At 40.1% G+C, this 23,165-nt stretch overlaps 1 protein-coding gene across 1 annotated transcript in view; it reads left to right on the top strand.

Annotated features, from left to right (window-relative positions):
• DCDC2 (doublecortin domain containing 2) overlaps positions 1 to 23,165 on the top strand; it is a 156,241-nt gene that overhangs the window by 32,663 nt on the left and 100,413 nt on the right. Inside the window, exons 4-5 of the mRNA XM_055127493.1 lie at positions 22,446 to 22,522; positions 22,969 to 23,100. Coding sequence (XP_054983468.1) covers positions 22,446 to 22,522; positions 22,969 to 23,100 — 209 coding nt within the window. The remainder of the gene's footprint in view (positions 1 to 22,445; positions 22,523 to 22,968; positions 23,101 to 23,165) is intronic.

The following is a 23,165-nucleotide window of genomic DNA, read 5'->3' as shown; positions in this document are numbered from 1 at the left end:
AATTTCATAGCTGAGAGAGAGACAAAGGGGGAGAGGGCGAGGGGAGAGGGAAAGGGACAGAGGAAGAGAGAGAGAGAGAGAGAGAGAGAGAGAGAGAGAGAGAGAGAGAGAGATAGAGAGAGAGAGAGTTCCTGCTATAGAGGCAGGTTGGGGGGAGGGGCAGGCATGGAGGGTGGTAGGAGGGAAACTGGGTCATTGGTAGTGCGAAGTGGACACTGGTGGAGGGATAGGTACTGGTACTGGATCATTGTATGACTGAAATCCAATCATGAACAGCTTTGTAACTGTGTATCTTACAGTAACTCAATAAAAAAGTAAATGCAAAAAAATTTTCATAGCTGCATCAGGCACTAGTTTGGGGTGTGGGGCATGACTGGCTATGAGTCTCAGTGAACTGAGTTCACAAGCATCATTCATATTCAGGTGTTCAAAGCACGCCAGCTTGGGATTCCTTGTAGCACACTTACAGGAATCAAAAGTCTTTATTACCTGGAGATCTAATAACCATAAAAGTAAGTCTACACAGGGGAATTCATTTTAAAATCCTCAGTTGCCTGCAAGTCTGTACCAATAGGCAAGGGATTTAGAATAAGCAGAAAGCTCATCAAATTTCTTTATATAGTGAGGGAGATGTATGTTCTTAGAGAAAGTATTTCTCTTTGGTTCTTGGACAAAAAATTTATTAGACATATTTGGGCACTATTCTTATTTCTTGTCAGGGAGTTTATACACAATTTCAGGGAGTTTATACTCAGAAGGTTGCCTACATTTTTCAGAAGTGAAAGGACATTATCTAGATCTGCTAGCTTTGTGCTTGCTCTCTCAGCCATCTGTTGGAGAGAAACAAATGTTGGGCATCAAAGTAACTAAACTAAGAATATTATTAATTAGAGATTAATAAATGCAAAAGAAACATTAGCATGTTTATCAGACTTAAAAAAGGGATATTAATTTTGTTTGCTGGTAGTTCTCCAAATCTTCATTGTAAATGATGATGTTAAGAAATGAATTAAAAAAAGATTTCTCTGGCGAAAACTCATTATGTAAGTGAAATTCAGACAGAGAAGGGGATGAGGCAGGCAGTTGCTCATGGCTGTGAAGACATTAGAAGAGATTCAAGGATGTAGAGTTCACAGTGTCTTAATAGAAAGGAAAACAAAAATGCTTATGTGGAATAAAAAGATCTCAGGATTTATAGTCAAAATTCACGTGTTGTGTTGACTTATGGGCTCAGTTCTTTCAACAGTGTATTCAGTTTCCTCAACTGTGAATTCATGATGACAACAGTGCCTGCTAGGAAGGAGAAATTTTCTCCTATGCATTGGATTCTTCTTGAGCTGGCAGGAAACCATGTTAACATCAGACAGGAGAAAGAAAGTGCATAGAATGCCAAAGAGAATGTGGCAAACAGAGGTCTGTATTCTGAGTTAAGCGAGGAGTGGAAGAGGAAGCATGGAACTTAAAGGAGAGGAAGGAACTCGCTCATAGGAGAAGTCACAGATGTCTCCCCTGCCATGTGGACTGGCTCACAGAGAAAGGTTATTTTTGCTAATAGTCATCAGTCTGAGTTAGATTTTTAAATTAATTTTTTCTTAGGTAGTAAAGGGAGTGGTAATTTTTTCTCTGGAGTCTGTTGGCCTCAACTAACCTTGGTTGGACAGAATCTACTCTGGGAGAGAGCGGTCAACAAATACTGTCATGGGAACCCAATGTGGTCTGGGCTAAAAGTGAAAGTTCTTAATGCCTGGATCTTACTGATATGGACTCTGCTAGACAAACACTGGCTTCTTTGCTATCTATGTTCTCTTAGTAGCTATGCCAGTCAGTTCTTAGTATTCTTTATCTGATTTTTGGCTCTATGTATCATGTATAGTAAACTTTAACATGTATTGATTTTTTTCACTGGGATATACAAGGGAGAGGAGATCCTTCTGATGTTGATTTCTTAGTAAGAATGAGGACTGGGATGGAGACAGTGCTCAGTGGGCCGAGCACATACTTTGCATGCTGGAAGTCCAGATTTGGTCCCATAACTGCCAGCTATGCCTGCCCCCACACAAGAGGAAATGAAGACTAATTTTAATTTAAGTTGAGTCAAGAAGGGAAATCATGAAGATACTGGCATAATAAGAATGGTTCATTAGAATGAATATTAATTTTAAATAGCCGGTAGGACGTTTGCCTTGCAAGTGGCCAACCAGGGTTTGATTCCTCTGTCCATCTTGGAGAGAACGGCAAGCTACTGAGAGTATCCCACCTGCACAGCAGAGCCTGGAAAGCTACCCGTGGCGTATTCATTATGCCAAAAACAGTAACAACAAGTCTCACAATGGAGATTACTGGTGCCTGCTCGAGCAAATCGATGAACAATGGGAAGACAGTGCTACAGACAGATATTAGATTGGCTTTTCGATTATCTTCACAACTTGTCTTTTCACAAACAGGGAGAATTGGAAGTTCCATGTGGGTCTGCTTGCTAACAAAATGCAAAGAGTCAGAGATGCATATGCTTTATTATCTCAGGTGACCAGAGCAGAAATTTTCATTGTTTTGTATTTTAATTTGGAACTTCATGCAAAACTTGACCAACAATTTTAATTTTTTATTCCTACATATAATAATGAAGAAAAATTTTACTTATTATTTTAGTGAAGCAAGAGAGTTTATCTTGAGCAAAAGTTACTTAGCAAGACATGAGAGAAGAGAAAGAGAGGAAGTACGTGTTTAAGTGAGAACATGGACTTCTCCAGAGTAGAAAAAGCAAGCAAAGAGGCAGAGAAAAGCATGAGAGATAAGCATTCAAGGGAGAACATGGGCTTGAAGAGTAAGTCCACTAATCTAGATTTTCGTATTAAAAGAATTCCACCAGCTAAATGTATCTTGGATTTATAGGAATTTTTTGGTGGGACACATTTATTTTTATTTTTATTTATTTATTTTTTGATTTTTGGTCACACTTGGTGATTCTCAGGGGTTACTCCTAGCTCTGCATTCGGGAATTACTCCTGGAGGTGCCCAGGCGAACATATGGGATGCTGGATATTGAATCCAAGGTAAAAAGCCTGCCCACTATACTATAGCTCTGGCCCCCATTTGATTTTCTTTAAAATGTGGCAACCCAACTGAAATCTGTGACTCATTCTTGGAGCAGTTTACCCACAATGACCTTGTGGACTAGGGGATTCTTTGACTCTCTTGGTACCTTTGGGATATAAGGAATAATTGGTCACCCATAACAGATGTGAGAGCCATATCTAAGTCATTCTTCCAAGGTGGATGATGGATTGATACTTGGAGACTCTCAGAGTTCCTCAGGGGGCATAAAAATGTATACTGTGGATTCTTTTTCTATAATCGAGAGGATTTTATGATTGACTTATTAAAATGCAAAGGCTATTTATAAAATGAACAGTCTGAGAAAGAAAGGCGTAACACATGAGAAGGTGAATGTCTTGCTTCTCTAGAGTGTTGAGTTTTGAACTAACTCACTGATTTTGGATTACTCAAAAGGCAAAGTTCACTTTGAAGGACCTCCTGATTACAAGAATTTTCCTGTAGTAGATTGATTGGGAATTAGATGAATTTTAGCCTTATTTCATTGCACTTGATGTGAAACTCTTTCTTTTATATTCATTTTAGTACCGAGGTATCATTTCTCTGAGAGAGAGAGAGAAAGAGAGAGACAGACAGACAGCCAGCCAGGCAGAGACAGAAAGACAGAGAAGAGAGAATGAACATAAAAAGATGGGAAAAATAGGGAATGGTCTTTGAATTTCCTGCTAACAATTAATTGCACAGGAAATACAAATTTTTTCTTGCAAGGTCTTACTGGGCCAAATACATATTTCATTTCTTTGTGTATTTTCCATAAAAATCTTGTGCTCTCATTCATTATTTTCCCTCAAGAGAGTGCATTTCATTTCTGTAGGCTGGAGATAAGCTGTAAGTGGGTTAATTACATAAGGGAAGGATCACTGTGTCATTAATAGCTTTGAACTCTCTTACTTTTTTGAGCTCTTCTGATGTTTTCTTTTCTTGTGTTTTTAATTAAGAAAAAAACCTACTGAACCTTAAGCATTCTTCTCTATCTACATCATGTGCTTTGGCCTCCTGGACGGTGCAGTTTTGATGTGGAGGTGAGGTTCTTTTGACCCACTTCTACCCCAAGGGGAAGCAAATATTTTTCCAATTAAGCTAGGGTCACTGGTTAACAACAAACCATTGTGTCTTATTGTTCTGAGTTACCAAGCCTGGTATGTGGAAGTAAGAAGTCCATTCCTTTTGCATATTAGTAACAAAACCCATGACTGATGTTTTGGAGATAGTTGTTCTTTGTTTTAGTGGGCAAGAATAATTAATTTAGTGTCAAATTTAGCATGACTATTTTTTTCCTTGTTCTTTTCAGCTGCTCTCTTGCCTTAACAAAATAATGCAGGGTCAAGTTTCCTTGAAACTAGACCAAAAGCCAAAATGTGGTCACGTGATGGTAGATCTCAAGTTTAGCCTAGTTACACAAGTAGAGGCTAGTACTGGTTATCTCGGAGGCATTTTTTATTCTCTTGGACTTGTGGAGTTGTAGCTGATTAGGCATACCTCCAAGGAGGAGGGAGGGGAAGAAAGAGCAAGGGTGTTATCTGCATAAGATATAGTTAGCACTGTAGCACTGTTGTCCCATTGTTCATCGATTTGCTTGAATGGGCACCAGTAACATCTTTCCATTGTGAGACTTGTTACTGCTTTTGGCATATTGAATATGCCAGGGTTAGCTTGCCAGGCTCTGCTGTGTGGGCGGGATACTCTCGGTAGCTTGCCAGGCTCTCCGAGAGGGAAGGAGGAATCGAACCCGGGTTGGCCCCGTGCAAGACAAACGCCCTGCCTGCTGTGCTATCCCTCCAGTTATAGTTAAGGGAAGGGATATTAAAATTACATTTGTTTGACTTCTCCGTTTTAACGTTTGTTTTTGTTTTCTTTGACCCATAGCTGGCAGTACTAAGGGGATCCTATTTCGGGCTCAGGGCTTTTGGGTTGCTCCTGGAGTGGTCAGAAAACCCTTTGGAGCAGGGGATTAAGTCTCCCAGTCATCCTGTCTGTAAATCAAACACTCAGCCCATTGAACTTTCTCTGTAGCCCTGTTTAATTTTTTTTTCTTTTTGGGCCACACCTGGCGATGCACAGGGGTTACTCCTGGCTCTGCACTCAGGAATCACTCCTGATGGTGCTCAGGGGACCATATGGGATGCTGGGAATCAAACCTGGGTCAACTGAGTACAAGGCAAATGCCCTACTCGCTGTGCTATCACTCCAGCCCCTGCCCTGTTTAATTTTTTATTTTGAAGCAATTTTAGGTAACAGTAGCCCATGGGGTAGGGAATGCCTTGTATACATTGTTTTACCCCTGCTTTCTTTGACATTTGATATAACTCTCCTATAGTTATTGAAAGCAGGAAATTAAAACGAACACAATGGCCTAATCTATAGATCTTATTTAAATCTTGCCAGTTTTCCTAATTCATGTCTTCTTTTCTTGTCTGAAGCAAATTCTGGGTTGCACATTGCACTGAATTGTCATGCTCCATGGTTTCTAGTACCTTGTTCCTCAATTTCTTTATGATCTGAAAATTTTCTTTTTTGTTATTTTGAGCCACTTCCAGCAGCACCCAGGAGCACTACTCCTAACTCTGCAGTCAGGAATTCTTCCTGGTGGTGCACAGGGGACCATCTGGGATGCTGGGGATCAAACCCAGGTTGACCTCATATAAGACAAATGCCCTCCCTGCTGGACTATCTCTCCAGCCCCCATGATTTGACAATTTTGAAGGCCAGTCAATTTAGACAATGTCTAAATTTAGATTTATTCAATTTAGATTGGCCTGATGTTTTCTTGTGATTCGGTTGAGGTTATTTACTTTTTTTGCAGAGAATGCCAGGGAGCGATGAGGTGTACTGTGCTGTGCGTCAGAGCAGGGGTGCTGTTGGGAATATATATAAAGACAACATTTTCTCTCAATCCAGAAAGCCTCTTCACAGTGGTAATAGAGAAACTGAAAAAACCACTTCTATTATTGAGTAAACATCAGACGAGAATATAATGCACATCACAGGCAGGCCACAAAGAGGTTGCAAAGAAAGGAATCGCCAAGCAGATGCAACCCAGTTGGAGGTCGTGGGGTCACCATCTGTGTTAGTTCATGGACTTGATCCACAGAAGAAAAACAAACTGTGCATAACTGCGTAGCAGGATGTAGTTTGGTAGTTTTGAGCAAGTTACCCAGCAAAATTAGACTCCTGCTCACCAAACTTAGCTAGTATTCTTCCATACAGACGAGGAAAAGGGATACCTTTGATGTTTATGGCCTAGGTCCTTGAGAAAGACACTTCTAGGTTATCCAGTTGACGAAAGGCCTTGCTAATTGTCAACAAAACTTAACATGCCTTTCAAAGAGAGAAGGAAATACTCAGACCCAGAAGTTTCCTAAAGTCCTCGCTCTGAGAGAAGGATGGGGAGGGAAATCTTATTTTCATCAGGGAGAATGATACCCGGTACTTTAAATTTGTATTTGTTCTTAGAATACAAATCCCTGGTGGCACCAGAATTGAACTTTCGGCCTCACAATCACAAGAAAGATACTAAACCAGCTGTATCATTTTCTCTCTTTAAACCTTGACCCTAAAGTGTATTTCTGGAATAATGGTTGAAAGAAACCATTATTATATATCATAGATATATCACTGTCATCCTGTTGGTCATTGATTTATTCGAGTGGGCACCAGTAACGTCTTTCATTGAGAGACTTATTGTTACTGTTTTTGGCATATCCAGTACGCCACGGGTAGCTTGCCAGGCGAGATACTCTCAGTAGCTTGCTGGGCTCTCCGAGAGAGGCGGAGGAATCAAACACAGGTCAGCTGTGTGAAAGGCGAATGATATAAATGATATATCATAGATATATAGTTATCATGAAAACAACAATATCAATAAGAACACAAGAACCTGAGAAGTCCTTGTCATGGACTTTGAGGGTCAATTTGAAAGAGAACCATGCTGAAAAATTTAAATTAGCTTTTAGTATTATTGCAAGAGAAAGATAATTCTTTTTAAAAGTCTCTGCCCTAACACATCAAGTGTTTTGGTTACAGATGAGTTACATGGGAATTTTTGTCAAATCATCTAGAACAATTCCAATCAGTAATGTCATCTCTATGGTATAAGGTGTTGTAATCGTATTGAGTAATATTTCTGATTTTAGATTTTTTTCTAAATTTCTCATTAATTCATATTTAATTACTGTCATACCTACTTCTGAACTGTGTGGTTGTAGACAATGGCATCTAGTGATCCACTGAAACTGAAATTAATGATTTTGTTTTTTTAAATTTTTATTTATTTTTCAAACTTAATTTAATTTTTATAAGATCGTGCATAATACTTTATTACATTCAGTATTCCAATACCAATCCCACCACCATTACACCTTCTCATCACCATTATTTTGAATTTTCCCAACCACCACCCCAGCCTGTCCCAATAGTAGACCCTAAATAATTTATTTAATATGTAGCACTGTAGCACTGTTGTCCTGTTGTTCACTGATTTGCTTGAGCGGGCACCAGTAGCATCTCCATTGTGAAACTTGTTGTTACTGTTTTTGGCATATTGAATACGCCATGGGGAGCATGCCAGGCTCTGCTGTGTGGGTGGGATACTCTCAGAAGCTTGCTGGGCTCTCCAAGAGGGATGGAGGAATCGAACCCTGGTTGGCTGGAAATAAAAAAATTAAAATACATTTTAATATTTAAAATATTTTACTATTGGAATTTAATACCTAGGTTTTTCCTCTAAAACGTTTTAGTCCTGAAATATTTTAAAAATAAAATTTTTATTTTTGGTCAAGGTAGGTTGTGTTTTAATTGCACATCAATATTTTTGGAGAATGTGGAAAGTTGAAGACCGAAAGTTGACCTCCAGTCCATTTGTCCTGTCCCTCATTGACAGGGTCCATCCAGTTCGGTCCATTCACTGGTCTCAGGTATTAATTCAGTGAGCAGGTACTACTGCTTCAATTCGACACTGGGTCCAACATGCCTGAATTGTGTCTTGCAACTTTATTCTTTCCTTTGCTCCTTATTGTCTCTCACTTTTGAGGCCCAGGCCCCACGTAAGCTCAGAGAGCTCGAGAATTCTCTGTCTTGTCAATATTGAATCCTGTGTCCATGAAGCACAGAGCCAGAGCTCTGGGCAGGAGAAGGACTAGTGATGGGAAGTACTAGGGTTCTGTTCTTTGTCATCTACTGTTGTTTTTTTTTTTTAAATTAGGGAATCATCATGAGACAAAGTTACAGACTTACAGGTTTTCATGCTTACGTCTCAGTCATACAATGATCGAGTACCCATCCCTCCACCAGTGCCCATTTTCCACCACCAATGGTCCCAGCATCCCTCCCACCACCCGCACCCTGTTCCCTTCACCTCACCCTGCCTCTGTGGCAGGGCATTCCCTTTGCCCCCCCCCTCTCTCTCTCTCTCTCTCTCTCTCTCTCTCTCTCTCTCTCTCTCTTTGGGTGTTGTGGTTTGCTACAGAGGTATGAAGTAGGCATCATGTTCGGTCTATAGTCTATTTTCAGCCCGTATCTCCCATCCCTAGTGGGCCCGCCTAGCACCCTTTGCTTGGTGATCCCTTCTTTTTCAGAGCTGCTATTTCACCAAGCATGTGAGGCCAGCTTCCAAGCTGTGGAGTACTCCTCTACTGGTGGGTTAACAGCATTCGTAGTGGTTTAAACGAACGAGTGAATGTACGACGACGCTCACATGCCCTTGCTGGTTCTTCAACCTGAGTCCTGAGGACTCCACGGCTGCCAGCCATGTGGGAGGGAGCTGTGCTCTCCCCTCCCACGTGGACTCTGCCTGCGTGTGGTGTACTGCCAACTCTCATCTTGCTTTCTTCTGGTTATGTACACAATTCCAGGTGCTCCACATTCTTAGTGGAAACTTTACATTCCACTGCCTAGATTGGTTGGGCAATGCAAATCCCATTTGGGAAGACACAGCAAACAGAAATGATAATGGTGAAATAGTAAGCACACATATGGAAAATTAGGGAGGAATACGAAAGAAAAAGGCACCCCCCTCCCCAATTTTCTTTTCCTAATGGTCAGTTGTAGTAATTTCTCTTAAGACTTCTCTTGGGTTAATTAGTTATTTTTTTCTCCTCAAAAAAGCATTAGTGGAACCCATGCAGACTTACTTATGAATGCCTTAAAAATGACTCAAGTTCTTTTCAGTTTTCCTATACTAAGAGGAATTACTATAGAATAAAGTTATAAATGTGAAGTTTAATATGATATCAGCATAATACTTAGGATTATGTGGTCTCTGAAAATATTAGACAGAGTGCCCTAAAGAGAAAATTAAACCAGAAAGACAATAATTAACAGTTTTGTGGTATGCTGTGAAATTAACTTAATTGAAAGACTTTTTTTTTTATCAGATCAAGATTCACATCTAAATTGAGCAAGACTGGAGAGATAGTACAGTGGGTAAGGCCTTGCACGCAGCTGATCCACATTCAATCCCCAGCACCAAATTTTGTTCCCAATTGTCTATATCCTGAAATGGAACTCTGCATTTGAACCTATTTTGATATATCATTGTTATCTAATGTCCATACCTACATTAAGGTTCATATTTGGCATTGTACTTTTTATGTGCAAGGTCAAATTTATAATTAATACCACTTTGAGTTACTTATAAGTGGAAAAAATAAGATTCCTCACCTTGCTGGGTTTTGAGTAGTCATGTCCTTTGTAATTAATTTTGAATTGTTTTCCTGACTTTTCCCGATTCTCTACTCATGTAGAGAAAAGTTCAAAAGACAAATCTACAACTTGATCCTGAGGTACCCAATCTTGGCTGAAAAATAGGCCTGAGAAGAAGACATTCAAATTCATTCTTTGATGGAACAATCCTAATTCTTCCTTGGGGATAAGCCCTTGGACTGGGTACAGCAACACGGGCACTTGCATGAGACCCAGGTAGAAAGGACTGGTTTCATCAGCTCAGAGAAACTAATTGGACTCTTCTGGGAATGTTTTAAACAGCTTGTTCGTTATAATTAGAGACCTCTTCTAGAACTAGGTTTTAAGGCTGGTGTGGTTGGAAATTTTCATTAGTGTATAACAAGGCTGAGGAAAAATATTCTCTCTAGAAGTTTTCTGTGTCTGGATTAGTTTTGTATTATGTCTTCCTGGAATGTCTGGAGGGGGTACTTAGAGGATTTAAAATTCTATTTCGTTGGTGTTCTCTGTCTTATTCAGTTGCACTCATGTGAAGAATATGATTGCATATGAACAAGTAGCAGCTGTTGGAAGAGAAGTGAGTGGTCTTGAGAAGATACTGGGATTGGGGCTGGAGCAATAGCACAGTGGGTAGGGCGTTTGCCTTGCACGCAGCCGACCTGGGTTCGAATCCCAGAGTCCCATATGGTCCCCTGAGCACCGCCAGCGGGTAATTCCTGAGTGCAAAGCCAGAAGCAACCCCTGTGCATCGCCGGGTGTGACCCAAAAAGCAAAAAAAAAAAAAAAAAAGAAAGAAAAAAGAAAAAAAGAAGAAGATACTGGGATCTCCAGATAAGTGTGGTCTTGATATAAAGTCTGTATACTATCTGCATATATTCAGATATACAGAATAAGAGAGATCCTATTCAAATTGTACGAATTTGCGTCTACTATTTCTGCTAGTGGGTATTTCAGTTTTGAACTACAGTCATGTAGAAATCAAACTTGGGCTAGAAATCAGAAAAGGTAGATTCACATGACTGATTCTTTGTGCTCATTGTGTGATCCTGATGGGTGGAAAGGTCCCTTTCCCCCATCTATACAGTTGTTGTGATGATCCCTAAATGTTACTTATAAATTTTTAAAATTTAACTTTGTCCTAATTTTGATTTATTTAAAAAGAATTTGGTGGTGCTGGAGCTCAAACCCAGAACCTCATAGATGCAAGGCAAGTGCTCTATTATGGAACCACATCCCCGGACTTTAGAGTTTCAACTGAGTGAATACTATGTCCGTAGGACTATGAGTGGGTTTGGAGGAAGGGGTGAAACTATTGACTTAAAAAGCAAAAAGAGAGACATATTTCACTTAAATACAGTTGAGAGTTAGGGCTACTGACTCCCCATTCTCCATAAAAATGTAAGTACAACTTTTTAATCTCCCCAAACCTAACTACTGAGAACCTGTTGATATGAAGTCTTATTGATTACATAAACAGACAACTCATATATATGTTACCTACATAACATGTAAAGCATATTTTTTGTCATGAATATTAATACTATCACTCTCGGGAGAGCCAGGCAAGCTACCGAGAGTATCCGGCCTGCATGGCAAGCCTGGCAAGCTACTTGTGGCGTATTAGATATGCCAGAAACAGTAACAAGTCTCACAATGGAGACGTTACTGGTGCCCGCTCGAGCAAATTGATGAATAGCAGGATAACAATGGGATGACAGTGCTACATATTAATACTATATTCTTATAATACACTAAACCAAAAAGGTAATTTAAGAACATCATAAGAAAGATGAAATATGTTTAAAATGTGTTTCAAATGTATTCATTGATGCTGTAAATTTGCATCTTATGTTATAAGAAAATGTACATACAAATGGACATGTGATTTAAGCCATGTCATTGGAGAGTTAATTGTATTGATAGTGTAAGAGGACAATGTTACAATTGTGAAAAGTGTTGCGGTATGATTCAGAGAAATATTATATAATACCTCCTAGGAGAGAATCAAATAGGCTCAATAAAGGATAAATGGCAAAATAGTGAGAAATTAGGTTAGAGTATGGCAGAATGAGACCACATCAAGCACAATCTCAAATATCCACATGACTGCATGTCATAGAATTGCCGGTGACCTGAAGGTTATTTGCTTAGGGAAGCCATGTGTTGGGTAAATGTTTCTGGAAGACTGAGTCAGAGGTAGGTAGAGGAAAGAAAAAGTTCTAGAAATCCTGCATCTGATGGACTCATCTCAGGTGAAGATTTGAAAGAAACTGGATCTGGGACATGGGGTGCATAGAGAAGGGAACAAATGAAGCAGTATATAGGTCTTCATTACTTTTAAAACTTAAAATTTTTTTTATTGAATCACAGTTAAAGCTTTCATGTTTGAGTTTCAGTCATACAATGATCAAACACCCAAATCTCCACCAGTGCACATTGTCCACCACTAATGTTCCCAGTATACCCCTCCTTTCCATAGCACCCCCCACCCCCCACGTCCATGGCAGACAATTTCCTCCATACTCTCTCTCTATTTTTATCCATTATTGTTTGTAATACAGATACTGAGAGGTTATCACGTTTGGTCTTTTATCTACTTTCAGCACACATCTCCCATCCCAAAAGATTCCTCCAACCATCACTGACTTAGTGATCCCTTCTCTATTCCAGCTGCCTTCTCCCCCAGCTCATGAGACAGGCTTCCAACTATGGGGCAATATTCCTGGCCCTTGTGTCTACTGTCTTTGGTGTCAGTCTCATATTATGTTATTTTATATTTCACAAATGAGTGCAATCCTTCTATGTCTGTCCCTCTCTTTCTGACTCATTTCACTTAGCATGATACTCTCCATGTTCATCCACTTATAAGAAAATTTCATGACTTCATCTTTCCTAAGAGCTGCATAGTATTCCATTATGTAGATGCTAGGTTTTCCTTTATTATTGTCTGGGATGTAAAAGTGATCACGTGTCTCCTCACTGCTTTGAAAAAATGCAAATTTAATAAAATTTCTCAGGTTATAGTGACTCTGCTGAACAGTTTATGAACAGATTTTAGAGATCTTTATCAATGACCCTATCTAGTTTTGATTTCAGAAGAAATATATGCACTAGACAGAACTGGAGCAATAGCACAGTGGGTAGGGCCTTTGCCTTGCATGCTGCCGGCCCGGGTTTAATTTCTCTGTCCCTCTTGGAGAACCTGGCAAGCTACCAAGAGTATCCCGCCCACATGGAAGAGCCTGGCAAGCTATTCATGGCATATTCGATATGCCAAAAACAGTAACAACAAGTCTCACAATGGAGACGTTACTGGTGCCCAATCAAGCAAATCGATGAACAATGGGATGACAGTGCTACTACTGTGTTGTATATGCACTAGATATGAATATTTGCTTGTCAAAAGATGTTAATAAATAACATTAACTTGGATTACATTTGATCAGAGAGAGTGTGAGTTACAAAGAGGTCAGGGAAGGAGTGAGAACCACTGCTAGCATAAGTCTAAGGAAGAATACATGGAGATTGGAGTTCAGACAACAATGAGACAAATGATGGGGTGTCCAGTTGTACACTCTCTTCTGTTTTTTTGTGGTGCCATAGATTGTATATGCCAACTGTCCAGGTGCCATACTATCCCAGGTTGTTGGCATTTCTGGAACTTAATTTTCTTGACTTTCAATATGCCAGATATTATGTAAGAGATGTTTTGTAAGAAATATCTAAGCTTAGGTGAAGTCATGCAGCTCACTGCAACTGGGATGGAACTGGAGAGGATGATGTTAAGTCAGAGGGAAAGGGATATTCTAACTTATCTGCGGTCTATGGAGTAATAAGACAAGGGAATGAGAGGTTTCAAGTGATGGCAAAACTTTGGCACTGGATTATAGAAAGAAAAACTACAAGGAAGGAGGGGAGTGCAAGTGATTGAAAGATGAGTGGACTGGTCATAATGTAAGGTCATAAGGGGTTAAGGGTCTTGGACATTAGGTGATTTAACAATGATTTAACTATACACTCCAAAACCATAACAGTCAATCCTAGAATAAGAGTGTAACTCAAACTCCAATAAGTACATTAAAATTAGGAGTTCATTAAGGAGTCAGGGTGGAGAGAAGGGAATTTTGTATCATTGGCGGTGGACTAATTAATGATAGATAGGTTTGTAGTTGGAACACTGAATTCCTGAAACTCTGGCAACATCTTTGCAAATCAGTGTCTAAATTAAAAAAAAATCAAAACTTTAAGGCTCCATTCGTTAAAAATACTTTAAATATAAGCCTATAGTGAAATTTAATCACTGTTTCACTGTCATCCTGTTGCTCATCTATTTGCTTGAGCAGGCACCAGTAACATCTCCATCGTGAGACTTGTTGTTACTGTTTTTGGCATATCGAATATGCCATGGGGAGCTTGCCAGGCTCTGCTGTGCCTGAGGGATACTCTCAGTAGCTTTCCGGGCTTTCCGAGAGGGACGATGAAATTTAATAGTAAGTATAAAATTTATATTTATATCACTTGTGTTTTTTGTTCACCAAGAAAATCCAAATTTCCTTGATAAATATTTGTATGGTATATTTTTTCATTTAATTAAACATATCTATTCACATATCAATATTTAAAAGGTCCCTTGGAGGGGGGCTGGAGCAATAGCACAGCGGGTAGGGCGTTTGCCTTGCATGCGGCTGACCTGGGTTCGATTTCCAGCATCCCATATTGTCTCCTGAGCACTGTCAGGAGTAATTTCTGAGTGCAGAGCCAGGAGTAACCCCTGAGGTTTGCCAGGTGTGACCCCCCCAAAAAATTTAAAAAAGGTTCCTTGGAAATAGCATATAGTTTGATGCTTATATATTTATTCAGTATGACTTTAGTTCTAGCTCTGCACTGAGGTCAGTCTTGGTGGGACGCGGAGGACTATATGGGGTGTCGGGGATGGACCCCGGGGTTGACTGCATGCAAAGCAAGTGCCCTACCCGCTGTGCTATTGTCCCACTCAGCTCTGGTGATGTAACCTTTGTTTTTTAAATATCTTTTAGTTTGTGCATCTGTGGTATCTCTGTGATGAATGGCTGCCTTCCATAAAGTTTAGGAGACATTCTCAGCGTGAAATCCCTTCCGACAGTGACTTTCCAATGGTCTGTTATGAGCACACCGCGACCCAGAGCATATTCCACATGGTTGACTGTGCCAGGACCGTGATCAGCCATCACAGACACTCTCTCTTCCCTTAAAACAGTGATTTCTTTTCTGAAAAGGGATGATTCTGCACCTTCATTTCAGTCTGTGTTTGGAATGTCTACTGTATTTTATTTTAGCTTTTTTGCTTTTTAGGTCACACTCGATGATGTTCAGGGCTTACTCCTGGCTCTGCACTCAGGAATTACTCCTGGCAGTGCTTGGGGACCTGATGGGATGCCGGGGATCGAACCCGGGTTGGTCACATGCAAGGCAAACGCCCTAGCCATTGTGCTATCTCTCCGGCCCCCGTCTGCAGTATTGACTCTGCCAGAAAGTCATTTGAACTCTAATGTCTTGAACATTTAGAAGGGGCCATTTTTATTCTTATTTGACAAAATGTGGTGAAATTTATAAATACATTGCAAAGGGTTTTCTTTCCCTTTGGATGTTGTATGTTGCCTTTGCCAAGTATTAAAAAAGTTTTCTGAAGACTTTTCTGAGAACCCACCTTTTCTCAAATCTGTACAATAATGCAAGTTGAGTTTGAAGTCTCTTTGTATAAGTTGGCTTATATTTTTCAAATAAATAAGTCGAGTACAGGAGTACATTACCTCTGCTCTCCCCTCCCCCCACATTTAGGCACTTAGCTTAAATTTGTCCTATATAGACTGTAGCACTGTAGCAATGTCCTCCCATTGTTCATCGATTTGCTCGAGCGGGCACCAGGAACGTCTCCATTGTGAGACTTGTTGTTACTATTTTTGGCATATCAAATACATCACGGGTAGCTTGCCAGGCTCTGCTGTGCGGGTGGGATACTCTCCGTAGCTTGCCAGGATCTCCAAGAGGGACAGAGGAATTGAACCAAGGTCGGCCATGTGCAAGGCTAAATGCCCTACCCGCTGTGCTATCGCTCAAGTCCTCCTATGTAGACAGTCACCAAAAATATTTTTTTTTCAAGGAATTTAAGTGTTTTTTTTTTTAAAATTATTCTTTTATTGAATCACCATGTGGAAAGTTACAAAGCTTTCAGGTTTAAGTGTCAGTTATACAATGCTCGAACACCCATCCTTTCACCAGTGCACATATTCCACCACCAAGAATCACAGTAAACCTCCCCCCACCCCCACCTCCTCAGCCCCCCACCCTGCCTGTGTAACTGATAAATTTCACTTTACTTTCACTTTACTTTGATTACATTCAATATTTCAACAAAAAACTCACTATTATTGTTTGGAGTTTCTCCCCCCTCAAGTCGGACCTGCTGAAAATGAAGCATTTGATAATTTGTTTTTCATTGCTGAGAATGAAGAGATATAAGGTCGAGTGGCCGCACTAGCAGCAGCACAGTTTTGTATTTCTGTATTTTAGTATTTTAGTAACTAAGTCCAGAGAAATATCTGCCAGAAATTGCATCATTGCAAGCTTGTACCTCTCATCCACTTTATATTCCACATATAAGTGCAATCTTTCTATGTCTGTCTCTTTCTTTCTGACTCATTTCACTCAACATGATACTTTCCATGTTGATCCACTTATATGCAAATTCCATGACTTCATGTTTTCTGACAGCTACATAGTATTCCATTGTGTAGATGTACCAGAGTTTCTTTAACCAGTCATCTGCCAAAATATCTATCTATCTATCTATCTATCTATCTATCTATCTATCTATCTATCTATCTATCTATCTATCTATCTATATCTATATCTATATCTATATCTATATTTGCTTTTTGAGTCACACCCGGAGATGCACAGGGGTAACTCCTGGCTCTTCACTCAGGAATTACTCCTGGTGGTGCTCAGGGGACCATATGGGATGGTGGGATTTGAACCCAGGTCAGCCGCGTGCAAGGCAAACGCCCTACCCGCTGTGTTATTGTACCAGCCCTTGCCAAAAATATTTTTTAAAGTGATTTAAAATTGACTTTTAAAATTGTGCTGAGGGTCCAGAGCAGAGAAGGCAGTTGCCATGCATGCGGCCAAACCAGGTTCCTTCCCCAGCACACCCATATGGTACCCTGAGCTCTGCCAGGTGTGATCTCTAGATGCAAAAAAGAAATATGAAAACCAAAATACAAACAAATATCATGTTGAGGTTTTCCAAGAGGTCAATGGACACTATCTTGCTGATTTTATTTTTTTAAATAATTTTTTTTTGTATACAATAGTTCACAATATTTGATTACATTTAATAGTCAAACACCAATTCCACCACCATTACACCTTCCCACTGCTGCATTTTGGATGATCTTCTCGATACTAGCTATTCACCAGCATAATTCTCTATTGTCTTTATACTGAGTTTGATTTCCTTGGCTTTGGGTTTTACGAGTTGGATTTTAAGAATACTGAGATCTCAGGCCGATGGATTCTTTGAAACAATCAACCTAAAGCCCCAGAGAGCAGGGATGCCACCTCATTAATTAGTTCATGGAGCATCCCTTTGGGGTAGTTTAGCAGGATTATTCCTATTTTTACAGATCAAGAAAATAAGGTGTGAGGCATTGAATTGTTTCATGCAGAAAGTACTGGAAATTGGTTCTAGAGTTTAGGATTTCATGACTTCCGTCAGTGATTCTATATGTAATGTTGCTGCTATTATTTCAAAGATATGTATTTGAAAGCAATGATTTGAGTTTCACAGTTTATGTTTTTATGACATTCATACTTTAAAAATATTTTTGTCTTCAACTCTTATTTAGGCATGGTGATTTACAACACTGTTAATTGTTGTTTAATGGATACAAGTTTCATGTATACAATGTTCCAACTCCACAGATACATGTTTTTGAGTCATGTACGGTGTTGGTGTTGTTTGATTATAGTACTGAGTAATGTTTATCGTATTGATGTAGAAAGTTACTGTACAGTCCTCTCACCAAAGTCTTTCATCACTGTTCCTAAGTCACTTTTAAGTCATTTAGGTTTTAACTGTTTGTTTGGGGGCCACACTCAGAGATGCTCAGGGCTTACTCCTGTCTCTGCTTTCAGAGATCCTTCTTGGCAGGGTTCATGGGACCATATGGGGTGGTGGGGATTGAAGCTGGGTCTGCCTCATGCAAGGCAAGTGCCCTACTTGCTATCCTATCTCAACAGCGCCCATGTAGGTTTGAACTTGAACGGTGAATAAGCTGTTCCATTTCCTTATTAAATGTCATGCAAAATTTGTGAGCTTGACTTAAATTAATAACTTAAACTTTATTGGGTTCTTCTAAAAATGTTGTGGGAGTCTCTTGATGGTCACTTGTTAAGTAAGCACAATCTAAATAAGACGCTGGAGACTTGGTAATATATTTGTGTGGGTGATGTGTGTTATAACAATGTTTAATAACTTTGTCAACATTGGTTTTGGAACTAGCACTGTAGCACTGTCGTCCTGTTGTTCATCGATTTGCTTGAGCAGGCACCAGCAACATCTCCCTGTGGCGTATTCAATATGCCAAAAACAGTAACAATAAGTCTCACAATGGAGATGTTACTGGTCTTGGAAACAAATCCAAGAAAAATCTCAGATAAATGTTTAGTCGATTCTCTCTCTCTCTCTCTCTCTCTCTCTCTCTCTCTGTCTCTCTCTCTCATCATTTATAGCCCAGGAATAATTCCTCCCCTCACTTCACCAGACTGTCACTAGACTCTCAATATTCAAATAAACAATTTGAAGACAATGTTGAACTCATGAAGAATCAAGAGAGATTAGTTATAAGCACATTCTATATTGGCTTGCTGGTGGTTCCAAACTGACAAAATGAGCCAGGAACATTAGAAATAGATAGAGGGCCCCAAGTGAATGTGAGAATTATTCATAAATATTTTAAAATTTGATTTGGTTTCAGTCACGGGTTATAGAAGTAACACTGGCCAGCTGTTCACCAATGAGAACCATTTCCTGTACAGAGATGTCTGTGGGGGGGGTACTCCCATCCCCCCGGTGGCTTTCCCTCCACAAGTAGGTGTGTGATAATTAACATTATTATCATGTTTCAGAAATATTTATTTTCAAATAAAAAGTTTATTTTCATTGAGAGATTGAGTTCCCCTCCCCGCCCCGAACAGAGCCCTGACAGTTGAAGACCTCTGGAACCCAGCCACAGCCATGCTCAAGGCCACTCTCCACATGTTAGGATGAGCCTCATGCATGAAGGAACCTGCGGAGGAACCCAGGTGTGCGGGACCCAGGGCCGAGATCTCTAAGCCTGTGTGGTTCGGGACTGGGCCTCTTTCACCCAAGTCCCCCATTTTCCAGTAGGTAGGCAGTCACACCCAGAAACTGCCCCCAGCATTGTATAATGTGGTGCCATGTAAATCTGATAGCTTAGTTCTCCCTCTTGGAGAACCTGGTAGCTACCAAGAGTTTACTGCCTGCATGGGAGACCTGGCAAGCTCCCCGTGGTGGATTCATATGCCAAATACAGTAACAATGATGGGTCTCATTCCCCTGACCCTGAAGAGCCTCTAATACGGCACTGTTGGGAAGGATGAGTAAAGAGAGGCTGCTAAAATCTCAGGGCTAAAATGAAATGAGCCTCTCTGACAGCTCTCATAAAATTAATACAGTTAATAGGAAGTATAAAACATCTCCTACCCTTACTAAAAAATGGAGCCTTTCCTGGCAGCTTTTCATAGTACAAGGCAGGAACTAGTCCTCACCCTGCCACCTGCATATACACCCACTCAGTCCAGAACAATTTGGACCTGGACATGTACATCTGTGGAATATGGGAGGAAGCAAGAGTCCCTGGAGAAAACCCACAGAGTTGTGGGAAGGATGTGCAGAATCCACAGAGACAATGGCTTTGGCCAGGGGTTGATTTTTTTTTCTCTCATCAATGTTACAACCAAACAAATCGGATCGAATGGAGTAATGCTATTCCAAGACCAGCTGCCTATGATTTACAAATATTTTATATTTAGTAGGTTATCTTTTCATTTTGTGGATGGTTTCCTTTGATGTACAGGTGTTCTATAGCCATGCTTGTTTGGTTTTTCTTTTGCTGCCTTTGCTTTGTTTTCAAAATTTAAAAAATCATTGTTAACATCAATGTCAAGGTGCTATCTGCCGTGTTTCTTTTTAGGATTTTTATGGTTTCAGGTCTAATAGTCAAGTGTTTGATTTATCTGAAGTTGATTTTTTGTGTATAGAGTAATATAGGAATCAGTCCATTTTTATGTTTCTTTGAATGTGGCTGTGTAGTTTTCAACACAATTTCCAAAGAGATTCTTCTTTTCCTACTACATAGTTCTGACTACTTGGTTGTAAATTATTATGCATGTATGTGTGTGGTCACTTTCTGGGTTTATTTCTGGGTCACTTTCCTGTTCCATTGATCTATGTTTCTAAGAGTGTCTTTTATTTAAGTTTTAATAAACACTTAATGTGAAGCTAATAGGTATTAGCTGAGTATTTTTAGGTACTGAAGAATTAGCTGATATTTCTTGTTGTTCTCAAAAATGGTACAATTTTGTAGAAACAAGGGCACCATCAGGAAGTTAGAGGTAGTATTTGATCTTTATACAACTCTCAAAGTACATCACAAATAATTGGATGTTCATAGATATGGATAAGCTCTCTAACAACTCTTCCTTTTATAATGTGTAGTTTTAGGCAAATTTATTAAGCCCACAGCTTCTTGAGTTGTTAAAAGGAACTCCATTTAATAAAGGATTAAATGATGTATAAAAATGACATGGTATATAAATTACATAGTATAGTGCTTGCTATTAAATATAGTTCTATAAATGTTTTACTTTTACAATTAGTTTAATTTTCTTTAAGTATTTTTCAAGGGGGAAAGCCATAAAGGTAAAATTATTATCAGTACAACTGACAGAGTTTTGAGATAAAGAGCTAAAGAAGAATGAGGAGAGATGAATTGGCAATGTGTTGGGCTCAACAAATGGAATTTTAGCAGTTGGGGAGGGATATTTTAAGCAGAGGAGGAAGATATGCACAGATTTGGGGATAGATGCAGATCCTGTTTTAGGGAAAGAGGGATGTGAATTAGTTTGATTCAAGTGCATAACTAGAATTCTGGGTAGAAGATTGATAGAGGAGGGAATCTGGCAAGTAGTGGCTGGTCTTGGGGGTTCTAGTGGGCCAAACTTTAGAGTTGGGCTTTATCTTTCAAGGGTGTCCATGGAAACCAGATAGCAGAGGATGGGAGAAAGTAGGGGTGTGAGAAGGATGGAGCTGGCAATTATTAGAATAAGTAAGAGGCAGCAGGAGAGGAAATCAAGATATTGAATTAAGTTGTAAAGGAATACATGTCTTCTTAGACAGACAGCAAGGGAGAACCATGGGGAAGGTGTAGATGGGGTGAATGCTAGAGGCAAGAGGGGTTGGAAGACTTCATGCATCTGGGTTCCTATTGGCTGAGAAGAGAATGATTGAGAACAAGTGTGTCTGGAGTGGGATTACAGGGTAGCAAAAGAGGAAAAGGTTAATGCAGAGTGTGGGATGTGTAAGAGACTAGGATGGGAGAGTGCAAGTGTCCAGGAGGGACCTAGATCCAGAGAGCAGGGAAATGAGATGAAGTGAGGATGATGACAGAACTCGGTTATAGCTGGAGCGGGAGGGCACTTTGGAGTTTAAGATTTTAAGGGATTATTTTATTGTGAAGATTCAAATTTATTGAACTCACTAGCCTGCTATTCCATGGTTTTAATGGATGAACTTATGTCATTTGGGACAAAATGGGCAAAACTTTTGGTGATTATGCTAACTGAAGGAAGTCAGGAAGTAAAAGGCAATTACTGAACGGTTTCACTCATGTAGAATGTGAATGACTAAAGCAAATGAGCTGAGCACTGTCCCCCACCCCCAACCCCAATACACACACACACACACACACAGACACACACACAGAGTTGGCTTGTAGACTCAGTGAAAACAGTAAACAATGGTTTTTTTTTTTTCACCCTGGTAAAGGGATAGTGGAGCAGGAGGAATGAGGGAGAAGAGAGGAGAGTGTTTGGTTTTGGCACTGTGGGAGGAGTGTTGGCGATCACACAGAGAGAGTCATGAAGTCACCCTCTGGGACGCCATAGCACGGTGAACTGGTGATGTGCGTTGATGAAAATGGAAACGTGAAAAAGATTTCATGAAGAAATGGGTTAACATAGCATAGACATTTTAGGTCGGATAATTCATTGTGGTGTGCCAGAAAGCATTGTTTAAAAATAATCGCCTCACGTTCTCCCAAGAGCTGGCCAGTTTCTGTCGTGGGCACAGATCCTGAGCAGTATAGCTAATGCTTCTTCAGGGGAAAATGGCTTTTCTTGAGAGCTAGGTGAAGGCCAGATAATGTTATCCCAGTGTCTACCTGAGTGGAACAAAAAGCAAAGTATTATCATAGACACAGTGGATCTCGGTCAAGTTCTTGGAAATCTGTTGTTTTTCCTTAGAAATGAGAACACCCTAGACCCACCCAACTAGTGTGAGCTCAGTGCTTTGTATTTCTTTTCTCTTGAAGGTAAAACCAGTAACGCACAGCAAGATCAACGTGTCCGCTCGCTTTAGAAGAACGCCTCAAGAACCCTGCACGATCTTGTAAGTTATAGCTCTTTGCCTTTCAAGCTGGCGTTGGTGTGGTGGTTCTCTTTCATCTTGGGATTTTATTTTTTTTTAAAGTAAGCATTAAATGGGGCCAGAATGATAGTACAGTGAGTAGGGTGTTTGCTTTGCATGCTGCCGACCCGGGTTCGATCCCCAGCATCCCATATGGTCCCTCAAGTACCGCCAGGAGTAATTCCTGAATGTAGAGCCAGGAGTAACTCCTGAGCATCAAAAAGAAAAAAAAAGCATTAAATGAGCTTCTTTTTGAATTTATTTATTATTTATCAAAAACTCCGTGATTTACAAAGTTGTTCATTATACAGTGATTTCAGGCGTTTAGGATTCCAACAGTGTGACCTTAGCCTGGGATTTCTTGTGGAGCTTAACCGTGTAACTCTCCCAAATGATGAGGCTCACTGGCTTTGCTTCTCTTTCTCCAGCTTAATTGCAAATGGAGACCTCATAAGCCCAGCCTCTCGCCTCCTCATTCCTAGAAAAGCCATGAGTCAGTGGGATCATGTCCTGCAAATGGTCACGGAAAAAATAACGCTGAGGAGCGGAGCTGTGCACAGGTATGTCACGGAAATCTTGCGGAGGGCGGGGTCTCGGAGGCATCTCAGAAGTTCCTGGCCCCCAG

Source organism: Sorex araneus, chromosome 2, assembly GCF_027595985.1.
Source record: "Sorex araneus isolate mSorAra2 chromosome 2, mSorAra2.pri, whole genome shotgun sequence".
Classification (NCBI taxonomy): Eukaryota; Metazoa; Chordata; class Mammalia; order Eulipotyphla; family Soricidae; genus Sorex; species Sorex araneus.
This window is presented reverse-complemented; position numbering and strand designations above follow the sequence as displayed.